This window comes from Neopsephotus bourkii, unplaced genomic scaffold (assembly GCF_033783945.1).
Source record: "Neopsephotus bourkii isolate Nb327-2 ecotype Australia unplaced genomic scaffold, CSIRO-AGI_Nbou_v1 NB_414, whole genome shotgun sequence".
Classification (NCBI taxonomy): Eukaryota; Metazoa; Chordata; class Aves; order Psittaciformes; family Psittacidae; genus Neopsephotus; species Neopsephotus bourkii.
The window spans coordinates 1,400,568-1,412,894 of NW_026900918.1; the positions used below are offsets into that span (position 1 = coordinate 1,400,568).

A 12,327-nucleotide genomic window follows, 5' to 3' on the forward strand; every position below is an offset into this window, starting at 1 on the left:
TGAATACCTCCCTCTTCCATAAAAGATGATTTTATCTCTACCAGAGAGGCAGCTGAGCATCACTCAGCACACAGAGGACAGGTGAGCAGGGGCACAACCAGCCCATGCCCAGCACACACAGCTCCACACCGCCAGCACCACGCCAGGGGGTTATTTCCTCTCAGTGTACAGAGAGTGGTTCATGTGAGCTTATCTCTTGTGCAGTGCTCCTGCTCCACCAGCAGAGAATCATCTCCAAAGAATGTTTCAGTAATGCTGCGGTGCTGAATTTCAGAGGGACACTTAATCTCACCCGAGTGCTTCACTACGGCCAACTTTCTGAGCATGAAATATTTAACTATCCATAGGCTTCCTGTGCTATAATAAAGTGACTGCTAACAAGCCTCTGAAATAAATATGTGAAGAGGAAAGTGGGAAATGGTAAATACATAAAACAAAGTCTAACTACACTCTTCCTTCCATCCTCTGAACCCATGACACTGCTCACCCCTCCAGCAGCAGGGACCCACAGCCAGAACATCTCCCGTCTGGATGTTGGGAGAGTGCACAGGGGAAGAACTGGAAAGAGGAGGTCAACACAGACTTGGGAGGAGCACAGTTATCAACTCTCCCTCGTTCTGGGGATGTAAAACCACATATGGCTTGCCAAAAAGAAATCACACCCTGAATTTGAGCAACTTTGTAAAGCCCCTCACTTCTTCAGTTCTGCTTGTCCCCCACTGCAGTTAACTGCCTGTTAATACAATGTGAGAGTCAGTACAAGTAATGAGAACCACCCAGAACCCCCACCTGTGTGGCAGAGAGGAGCTCGTGCTGTACACACTCATCCTGGCACAGGAGCCCTTAAGCAAGGTCAGCCTTACCTCATCCCACTCGGAAGCAAAGGACGGGGACTTCTCCAGCCTCTTCTTCCCAGTGCTGCAGTTGGAGAGCGATTCGCTCCGGCTCCCCATGGCATCGTCCTCTGTCGGAGAGCAGGTCAGAAGATCAGAGTCTGATTTCGACAAGCTGCGGCTGAGTTTGAGCTCAGCTTTGGGTTTGCTGCCTGGGTGGGCTCTGCCCACAGCTCTGTCCCCCTCTTCCTCAGCACCGCCGGGGTGCTGGGGCACGTGGGGCGTGACTACAGCTCCAGGATCCGCCCGGGTGACGTGCGTGTGCTGCACGGTCGCGTAGACCACGTTCTGGGTTTGGTCTGGAGAGCTGGTCCGTACCGAGCCACAGGCAGGTAAGGCAGCATCCTCCAGCTGCATAGCACGTGCCTGGCTTGTAGCTTCCGTGCCTCCTTTCTCCACGGAGGAAACGAGCCTGAAAGGGTCCTCACTTATCTCACAGATTGGGGAAGAACCGTGAAGCAACCCTGAAAACTGCTCCGGAACCTGGATGTCCTGGCCGTCGGCAGAGTCCTGGCTGCGGCTGCCACTGCTCCTCCTGTGGTCTTCAAGGAGACGAAAACAGGGCAGGGGGGAGGAAATTAAAAACATAGAAGAGGCAGCAAAATTCCATCTCTCCCCGCTGCCTTCCCTCAGCAAGGGAGGCAGAGATAAAGAGAGAACAGTTCCGTATTGTTCCGCGTGCTCAACTTGTACCCAAAGTCATGGCATTTATGAAATTCCAAACACTGGCCTGATTTATGCAATCTGGCAGCTCTCCTTGTTGTTTTATTCCTCTTAACACTAACTATCAGGCCTTGCTATATAAGGCTAAGAGAAGTGCTAACTATATCCTGCAGAGAGAGCAAGTGAGGTACGAGAAGCGGAGTCGGAGGCTCCTGGAACATCTGATAGATTTCCATAAAGGCCAAAGTGTTATTTAGAGCAGCGCTCCCTGCTCTTGGCACGAGCTGCAGGGTGGGGAAGCTTCTGGACTGTAATCAACCTGCCAGTTCCAAAATCCATCCCCCAAAAACAACCACTGCCTTCCTCCCTAGTGGTTTCTGAGTTTAACCTCTCCTCCCTACTCAGGGGAGAGAAATAAACACTTGAGGCAATAAAAAGACTTGTTCAAGAAGCCTCTCTCTTGCAAGGGAAGCACTGAGCACAGAGCGGTTTCATGTGCTAAGGCAGCAAGCACCGGCTGTCCCAGAAACACAACACTGTTACACCAACTTCTTTAATATCAGGTACCACGGTCCTGCATCAATCATGAATAATTGACTGATCCCAAGTGCCAAGTGTGCACACGGACACGCATGCACTCACCCTGGTCACAGCTGAACGTGCATGTGAACTGTAAAAGCAAGACTGTAAAGCTAAGAGCATAACTTCAGCTCACCAAGGACTCCTGCATCCACCCGTAAGTATTTGTGAGTTTTAACCACTTTCATTTAGAGCTGAAGCAACACCCTTCATTCTGAAGACTAAAAAAAGAACAATAAAGAAAAGCAGCCCCATAGCATGGCTCTGAAATGCAGGGAGGATGTTCAGACCCTGGTAACATGGCTCAAACACAGGGAGGATGTTTAGATGTGAAGAGGAAATTGCTTGCTTTGCAAGACAGCAGCTCTCGGAAGCCAAGGCAAAGGAATCTTCATTTCAGTGAGGCAAAATACACTAATGAATTTTACTTATATTTAACTAAAAGGAGCCTATTAGCAACAAGAGAGAGATCAACTCCTTCCCCAGAAGCACCCCTCCCAGCACTAAGCTTGACCAGGTCATTTTCACACACTAACACCCATCTGGTTTTGTGTCCTAATACTGGGAATGAGGCAGGAAAAATTAGTCATTGGTCTTTGCAAGCCACCTCAGATGGGCTGTGCTGTGTCCCGTGTGCTGAGCAGAGCTGGGCCCTCTCACAGGCATGTGTTTACTCCACAAGATGCTCAAAGCACTTTGCTCAGTTGGCAGCTGAGTCAGGAGCAGCAGAAGCCCGAGCGGAGGTTGGCTGCCTGGGCAGCGTGCCGCAGACCACGCTTCCCACTGGGATCAAGTGATGCGAGGCCTCATTGCAGCCTGGATCCTATGAGTTAAAGATTCCAGGACAATGAAGTAGTTGTTGATGATCCTGCACGGGCACATAAACCACAAGTTGTGCGGCTGAAGTTGCCAAGGGGGAGGCACATTCCCTGCAGGCAGGTGGCGTCACCAGCACCATTCCCAACACTGGGGAGTGCCAACAGCAGCACCCCGTCAGGAGATCAAAAGACCAGACTGTGTTCAGTTACTTTGCATAAAGTTATGAAGCTGTAATGCTGGAGACAAACCTAAGGGGAGATGAGACATGCTGCATTCACAGGACAGACTGGTATGAATAACATAAAGCTACCGACCTGGGAAGAGGAACACAGCATTGAAGGATAACCTAACAGTAACCTAATGAAGAGGGAAAATCTCCTGCAAAACCAACAGCCTTTCTTCTCAAGACTCTTTCCCTCCCTGGGAATCATTTCTTCCATGCCCCAGCTTAACCTTTACTGACATTTCTGCTGAAGGCAGGCAGGCGGCTGGTGAAAGTTTGTGCCACGTGCTGGAACACTTGAGTCCAGCCAGAACAAAATGCTCCAAATCCAGCTCCAGAGCCTCACAAAAGGACTCCTGTTGAACAGAAATCACAGCCACCATTCATCCTCGAGCCCATGAAGGACTTGGAACACAAGGAAGCTGCCAAGGAAGGAAGGGATGAAGCAAGAGCAACAGCATTTGCTCAGAAGATGTGAGGAACATCGTGAAGGAGATGTTCAGAGCCTGCCCTGAAAGCTGCAGACAGAACTCATGTAGGCACAGTCATCTTGTTTCTTCTCATCGAGGTGCACATGGCAGGAACCCTGAGGGTTAGGCAGGCCTTAGCCTTTGGGGTTTCAACTAAAGGGGCCTCAGGACCAGCCAGAACAACCACTGGCCATGTCAGGAAGATAGAGCTTTTCAGGATAGGTTACTGACATGATGCAGCTGATGCGCTGATCACTTCCCTCGTGGCACAAAGATGAAAACAGCAGTCATTTTTCAAGCGTGTAGTGAATTTGGAGAAGGGAAAAATAATATTCAGGTGCTAGAAAAGCAGAGAGCCCCCAGTCCCAGCCATCTGCTGCACCCTGAGGGGTGTGAAAGCACCCTCCTTCAGTTACACTTTTAAACTGAGAAAGGGAGATGTCTTTAACACAGGGACTTCTGTCCAGCTCCCTTAGCTGATCTCACCCCAAAACACAGACATCTGACTGGTCCTGACTCCTTCAGCCAATGCCTGCTGCAGGTTTCACCAACAGGAGAGGCTGCTTCCAACACCTAATGGGAACAGGAGCCCCTTTCTGGGTACAGCCCATCAGCTTCCCAGGCAGGATTCGGTTAAGAGCTTCCCTGCCAGCAGCTTGATGATCCCAGACACGAAGCACTTCCCTAAACTCCTAACACTGGGCTGCAGTTGCCCTGCCTCGATTGAATTTCTGTCCCTGTATATCATGAGCAGGATTTGTTCCGTGTCCCTGGATTAGGAGAATGAAGCTGTTATTGCAGCTGCTTTTTGCTTAAGCTCCCCAGGCTTAGACCTAGCAAGGGCATACCCTAGCTTCTAACTTTGATATACGAAAAGCTCCCTGTGCCTTGACAAATTCATGTCAGAATTTGTTAAGTGAGGAGCATGCAGATCTATCTCTTGTGGCACAGAAAGCCAGCAAGGAGGAAAGTGCAAAAATAACCTTCAGCTGCAGTAAAACTGAACCCACGGCTCATTTACAGTGAGGTACTGCATGTGACACCCAGACCTGTACAGTGTGCTCCTGGCTTCGTCTCGCCAAGCTCAGTCATGCTGGGTAGTTTATTCTCCAAAAGCTACCTGAACTTGTGCTCTTCTGTACTCCCTCCTCTATTCCCCTTTTGAGGAAGGGCAATAAAACACTGCCCTAGCTGCTTAATATGATTCTGGAGAGAAGCTTCTAAATACATCATGACAACAGAAATAAGGGCTTGGACCTGAGACATGGAAAGGGATCCAGCCTCCAGCCATGATGAAACCAAGGGAAGGCATGCAGGCTCTGGTTCTACACTATCATTCACCTCATGGTAAACCAAGGGGTTTCTATCCCTTCCAACCTTTCTTTGTGATACCCACGTGTCCCCAAGGATTCCCTACAGTAATATGCATCCTGCTGTTCCTGTGGTCATAATCTGGCTCTGTGGAGAGATATTTCCTTTAAATCTCTTTGCAGCATGCTTTGGTTTTTATCACTGCCTCATTTCAGACCCTGGTTTGGAGCTCAGTCATACATCTGGTTGAACCAGTATAACCACAGAGAAAAACCCTAGCAAGAGGAAGGGCAAAGTAGGCTCTTCCTGCTGGGCTTCCTATGGAAGCAGCACAGCAGAACCTCAACAAATACCAGGTTTTAAAACTATCAGAAGGAACCAACTGAGTCCTACCTGAAGCTGGTTACTGCTGACAGCCCTTGTGGGTGACTCTCCTGAGGAGCATGACACACATCAAACCTCAGCAGTGTTTTCTGCAGCCATCCTCCATCAGGTCTCTGAACACAGGAGCTGAACAGTGTCCTCCTGGTCAGTCCACACACAGTTCACCACCCTTGGCCTAGTTACAAGTCCTGAACACCCTGACTTCATGCATGAGATTGCACGTATTTTCCTTACCAAAGGGGGGGGAAAGCATTTGGCTTCAACCACTTTTGATACCCTGCCTAAAACATGAGGCCAACTTTTCCCAGTGCTCCAGCATGTGACAGCAAACTGCTGCAAGGGACACAAAAGGCAACCAAAGCCAGGCGGATAATACCACATTCATCTCCTCACTGCATACACGACAACTCACAGCCAGAGAAACAAAGACAGCTATCCCATATGAAAGGCACCATTAAACCCAGCATGCCTGAAATTCAGCCTTTCAGCTGCCCTCAAAATCCCTTCTCAATCCCCCACAAGAATCAGAGCCCTCCTCTTCTGACCAAAGGCTCCTCCAGAATGCATCAAGTAACATCTAGAAGCCCAGTCTCTCAGATCGAGAGCCAAGAAACAATTTAAGGCCATGTTAAGCCTGCTCGCTGTCTTGGGATTGAGCTGCTGCCTTTGATGTTCCAGGACCCTTCTGATCCAGAGGTGGGAAAATTCTCTAACACCCCAAGTAAGGCCTTAGTACCTCCTTCAGCCCTTGTTTAACTTCTTGCCAAAATGATTCTGCTACTCCCTAAATGTATCTTCTCCCCCAGTCCTACCAGTATATACCTCACATTTCATACTTGCTACATCTGCTTCCACATGTCCTCCTGGCATCTGACCCCAAGTACTGCAAAAGCAGGAAACATTCCCTTTTGTTCCCAGCATAGTAAAGCAGATTTCAAAGCTGATCCACCCTCCCAGCGCAGTTAGGAAACGCCTGTGCAGAAAGAAGCAACCTGTAAGGCTGGGACGGAAAAAGGGATGAACAACACCAGAAAAGTAGTCAGTGGCTCTTTTCATATTAGGGTTGAGAAGCCTGAAGTCCACAAGCAGAGGTGGAAGATGACATGGAGCTCAGCAACTCCTGCAGTACAGAGAGAGCTGCCGGCTGGGGACACGGTCACACATATGCTTGTGCCACAGGGATCACTCTGGGATGTCACGGAAAACAGCTGGTACCCTCTGGAGAAGGGGGACAACCAATCACGTCTCCTTCTCCAGGTCCATGAAAAGCAATGGAAGATGACCCAGACAAGCTGAAATGCAAGAGATGAGAAATCTGATGGCTGGGGCCCTTCTCCCAAGCAGCAGCTCTTCACCTTCACCAGACCCACAGCTTCACCACATCAGTTGGTGCTAATTGCATTTAAGAGAGCAGACAAGTCCTGGAAGATGAGAAAACTCAACTGCATCCTTGGATTTCTCCCACTACAACAGTGGGAAGGGCTCTAGGTCTGTTACAACCACAGTAACACTATCCATAGACCAAACCCTAGCTGTTCATTATATGACTTTGCTCTGAATCTTTAACAGGCTAAAGATGCTTCCTGTAAGCTCTCAACGAAATGAGAGCAGTATGAGCCTGCAGTACTAATGTCTTCATGTGTTCAGGAAAGAGATTTGCATCAAGTATAAGCAGATGCATTACTCTGAGGTTTTATTTTAATCTGACACACAATTATGACACACCTGCACTCATATTCATGAAGCCTGGACACATTAGCCAGAGAAAGGAGCAAAGCAGTCAGGAATAGATCACACTTGAATGACCAGCAATAGCTGCACACTGAAAAGATAGCCTGAAAGCTTCTGGCTCAATGGCTGTCACCCAAGGACTATTCCTGGCTGAGACCACAAAACACCAACCTGAAAAGCATCCTAACTTTGCCTCCGGCAGCAAGTAGCTTTGGCAAATGCTGGTGGGAAAACAATGACCTCTTGTGCCACCCTATCCAAGCCTGGAGTACAGCAGGACTCAGGGAATGGAAGCTACCATGCTGCAGGAAGGGAGGAAAAAAAGCTGCAGGTCTTACAGAGCAGTCAATGAGGCATCACATCAAGTCCTCATTATCCTCTGTTCATCCTCAGTGAGATGGTTTCCAGGTTTACAGTCCAAATTAAATCCTTCAAAATTCCTGCTCAGGATTTCTGAATAAAGCAAGAGATGGTTTTTCCTTTAATCTTTTGTTGTTGTTGAAGGAAAGCCAAAAAGCCCAGCACCAGCCAAACACAAGAGACAAGGTGTTCCCAGATCCTTTGCAAAGCACGGAAGTCCCTCTGGGAGAAGGGAGACTAGTTTGATACTTAGCCTGGCTATGCGGTGGATTTTCAGTGAGTTCTAGAAAGGGGCTTGCTCAACACGTGTTTGTTTTCCTCCTTTGTTAGTTTACATCTCGAATTAGCTCTAATACATGGGGGGATGTTGATTTTAAGACCAGGATAGCAGGGCAAATCATCTGCTGGTATAAACATGAAAAGCCAGAAGGGCTTCAAGTTCAGCTGGATGGAGAATACAGCTCATACGAATGCTTGTATCAGCTCATCTCTTCCACCCCTCTGCATTCACTTGACTCTGCCCAGGATTTGCTTATTTTCCAAGTTGACAGAAGAGCTCTTTGCAATCTCTTAGTTGTCAGAACAGAGCTGCCCTTCCTCTGTGTACATTCTGTACAGGAACATTTAGATCTCTCCTTTCTAAAAGTGAAGATTACCAGGAAACAAAACAATTGCAATGCTGACCCAGCCGCCCCACCCAGCAAAGAGTTTAACTGTTCCACTTACTCTCTGCCCTCTATATTTTCCTTTAAATGCATCTAAGCAAACAGCTCTGCTCTTTGGATGGGCACTTACCTTTCGTTTTCCTATCCACTGCAACGGGCTTCTTAGTTTCTGCTGTAAGCAGCAGCTCATAAGGGTGCTCCTCTTCTTCAGCTCCACTTCCCCTGCTCTTTCCTCGTGCACCGGAGGCCTAATGAAAAACAGTATAATGCAGAGCTCCACAAAGCAGTGCTATTTATCCCACCAATAAAGCACAAGGCCTCTTTATGCCATGGTTTAAGCAAGGAATTGGCAGATGCAACACCTTCGCTGGGCAGTGGGATCCAAAATGTAACACTCCCTGGGGTTTTTTACCCCCTCAAAAAGCCACCCAAACCCCCTTTATTTTATAGTATTTAAGAGTGCTGACAGCTTTCTATCACTGACAGATTCACTGTGCCAGGTCTGCAGACAGCCTGGAGGGGGGAAAAAGAGCTGAGGCCATTATTCCTGTTCATCAGATTTACTGTTGCTATTGGAATTTGCATCGTCATTCACTATTTAGTTGCTGCTCTACTGGGACATGGCTAAAGAAAACAGAAAGCCCAAATCCCTTCCTCCTTCTCAGAAGTCTCAGCTCTAGCATTCCTAACCTCAGGATACACAGTGGATCTAGGACTAAAGAGCCTCAGGCAACACTGTATAAACCCAGTGTAACCTCAGGATGTGCAGCAGTGATTGTGCTCATTTTAATCCCAAAACGTCTCTGATTAGCAGCTGTTTGTAATCTTGGGAGACCCTCCAGCAAGCTGCTCTGGAAAGCCATCATCCATGTGCATGGTCTTGAAGGGAGAGCCAAATGAGCCTTGCCGCAGACTCACACTTTGGTCTACCTCAATGCCAATGGTTTGACATCCTTATAGAGCCATATGTGCCATCCCAGTGCTAACTGGGCTAAACTGCGCTGCAGGGCACCCTGCCTGCACGGTCAGCTGCCTTCCAGCACCATCTCCTGGCCAGACCCTGTCGAGGTGATGCAACCCTGTCCCAGGAGCCATGTGTGCCTACAGCCAAGGGTGGTGGGGCCAAACACAACCAGAAAACAAGCGATCCTGACCTGCTGCAAGACAGGGAAGAACAGGTCTGAACAAGACATCCCCAAAAAGAGGGCTCTTGTACTGCTCTGGAACTGCCATTGTCTAGACAGCAGACTAAGCACCACCTCCAATTTCCTCCCTAAGTGAAAGCATCCAAGTTGCTTCAAGGGCAAATAGGTACCTACCTGACAGCAATCTAGCCAGGACTTCTGGAAGCTTAGGCAGTCTTGGAGAGGCACCAGGAGCCAGCAGCACAGACAGGATTCCAACATCCGTGCGCTGTTCCTGCAAAGCCCAGCTGGCTTTTAAATCAACTTTCTCAATGGGAGGAAATGGGCCATGTCCGGCAAAGAAAGGCTTTGTTTTACCTGCTTGGAGCGGGAGCTGTCAGGGAGAGCTGCTCCTTTTGAGGTGAAGGTGCTCATCATGAGCACATTAAAGAACAAAAGCTCTGACCAGATGGTGGCATAAAACTATCAGACTTTAACAGTGGGTGACAAGCTCTTGCCAGAGAGCTTGGAAAAATACTGCCCAGCAGCAGCCTGTCAGAGCAGTTGCAGCCTGGACCTCGAGCAGGCACTAGGATACTGCTCAGACTCTGCAGATGATGATCATTGTGCTGTCCTCTTTCAAATCCACTGAACACATTTAAAGGCAATAACTCCTCAGCAGTACACGATTCCCAGCTTTTGCTTTGTAAATGTTTGTGTATGTATTTATAGGCCTGGTTACACTTCCTTTTCTCCATCTCTCCTCCTTCCAAGCTCTAGATAGAATTTTTAAATAGAGTTTCAGGTTTAAATTCACCCAAAATGAAGACCATTGTTTGCTGGAGAACTGTGCTCTGCAGGCTCTGCAACCAGGAGTAACAAAATCAAACCAACTTTCCTTCCAGTTCATCTTTCATTTATTTATACATGTTGATGAGCACGTAGAAATATTCACTATTGGCAAAGCCCAAAAATAAGATGTTGTTAAGAATGAGCATGCTCTTCAAAGCGTATTTAATCCACAGCAATGAACTCTGGAAGACTCTGAAAAGGTAACTCATCTCTTTTCCCTCTCCTCCCTCAGCAGAGCTGCAGACCAAGCTGCTGGAACAGTCATGGTGCCTTGTCTTTCATCTGCACTTCCCTTTTGGAGATGAGGAGTAAACAAGTGAAACTGCAGCCTCATTTGCCAACCCAGACTCTTACTCAGCTCCAACCCCAGAAGGTTTCTGCAGACAGTGGAAGGCGGCACTCGGGCACCTCAAGCGATCAGCTCCTCTGCCTGTTTGTACTCATGTTTTTCCATGATGAAAGTGAAAATTCTCTTGTTTATGCACATCTGTTTTGACTGATAGCCCCCTCTTGGCAACTGAATAAAAAGACTACTTTCCAAACTAGCGCTTGGCCCAACCCCAGAATACTCAATGACTGACTGTCCTGGCTCTAATGTGAGGGCAGGTCTAGAGGATCAGACCAGGATGCTGCACATTTATAGCACTCCCTAAGCTTATTCCTGTTCACGCCTGCCCAACCCAGGGAGAACATGTACTGAGATGATAAATAAGGGGCAGGAGTCAGAAAAGCAAAGCACCCCAGAAGTAGTGACGAATCAGAGCCAAACCAGCCTTATCAGTACACTGAGAAGGCAGCGACACACACACTGCCCATAAGTTCTATCAGCAAACTTGGTTACAAATCCAGATCTCCCCAGTAAGTCACTCTGTACAAATCTATTTGCCAGCAAGACTTCCTTTAATGGATCATATTTCCAAAGCCATTAAAGCCAGGACAACCCAGCAGGTGCTTGATAATTAAATATGGCAAGATAACTCAGCAGGGGCAGTCAGTGCACGCTTCCCTCCCTCGTGTTTGTCATCATGAACACATTCTGCTTCCAATTATGCTGTGACCTGCTCCCCAGCTCTCTTCTGCTGCCAGCCAGCCATGGACTGGTTATCACCCTGCAAAGCCATTTCACCAGCAGTGGAGAGATCAGCCCCCAGTTTCACATTTCAGGTGAAATTATGCACTGTTTCGAGCTTTACTCTCTAGAAAAAGCCAGTTCTGTTAAAGCAAATAATGTTTACTCATGTCTCATGTAGATGTGACATACTTCAGAAAACAGATCACATTCCTGCCTTGTAGGAACTTCAGCAGATCAACACATTCAAAGCAAAGCATCTGGTGAATGGGAGGCTGTTACAACACACTCCACTTGTTTTACATACAACCCAGCGCACTCGGAAAAGCAAGGAAATCCTCAAGATCTGGGTTTGCTTTGAAGATTTTCCTGGGTGTCAGAAGTCACCAAGACACATTTGTGGTTTCACACCCCCCATATATGGGTCTCCTGCAGAGCCCTCACATCCAAGTGGTGTAAGACGGAGAAAAATGAGCAATCGGAAGCCCAGTAGCAAAGATGCGGAACAGGAAAGCTTTAGCTTCATCAAAAAGCAGCTCACATGCATTGACCTCTGCAGAGACAGCTTTAACATATGCTGGGCCAGATTCTCAGCTGAATTCAAACCCCTGATCCCGTTCATGTCAGTGGGATCCAGAAGCCCACATCGCTCCTCCACATCTGGAAACTCAGTGGAAGCAGGAACTAATGGCCCTCTGGGTTTCAGTCTCAAGTGAAGATGCATTTGGTGGGATCATTACAAATGGGCAACAGTCCACATCACAATGTGATTCAGGAAAAAACTCTTCCTAAGGGAATTCCCAGCCAAGAATAGGAAAGTAAGGCTAAAGGGCAACACAGAGGTGCCCTGGAAGAACTGCACAAAGGAAGTTCCCATGGCAAGTAACAGCAGCAATGCTGGAATGAAGGAAAACTTCCCACTCACAACCCAGCTTGCAAGGTTAGTGTCATAGTTGGCTCCTCCCAAATTAATTAAACTGATCTTTACACCACACTCCTGTAAAACACCCCACATAAGCCTCACATACCTCACAGGAAGCACCATGGCCTATCTTCTCCACATGCTGCTCCTCCTCTTCATCAGGTGGTGGCTTGGCAGGTGGCGGTGGGCGTTCTCTCTGTGGTTCAGAAGATCACAGTCAACTGTGCTGTGTTAGAGCACATCCCCTTCTGCTCCCACCACT

General features: G+C 48.1%; 1 protein-coding gene across 16 annotated transcripts in view; it reads right to left on the minus strand.

Moving 5' to 3' along the window:
- ANKS1A (ankyrin repeat and sterile alpha motif domain containing 1A) overlaps nucleotides 1–12,327 on the minus strand; it is a 127,639-nt gene that overhangs the window by 73,388 nt on the left and 41,924 nt on the right. For 14 of the 16 annotated variants that reach the window (XM_061349469.1, XM_061349479.1, XM_061349467.1 and 11 more), the window contains 3 exons: nucleotides 12,172–12,261; nucleotides 8,229–8,346; nucleotides 864–1,435 (listed from right to left, as the gene is read on the minus strand). In XM_061349469.1, coding sequence (XP_061205453.1) covers nucleotides 864–1,435; nucleotides 8,229–8,346; nucleotides 12,172–12,261 — 780 coding nt within the window. Of the gene's footprint in view, nucleotides 1–863; nucleotides 1,436–5,351; nucleotides 6,326–8,228; nucleotides 8,347–9,417; nucleotides 12,134–12,171; nucleotides 12,262–12,327 lie in introns of those variants that run through there. The other 2 variants (XM_061349480.1, XM_061349481.1) reach the window with 2 other exon arrangements.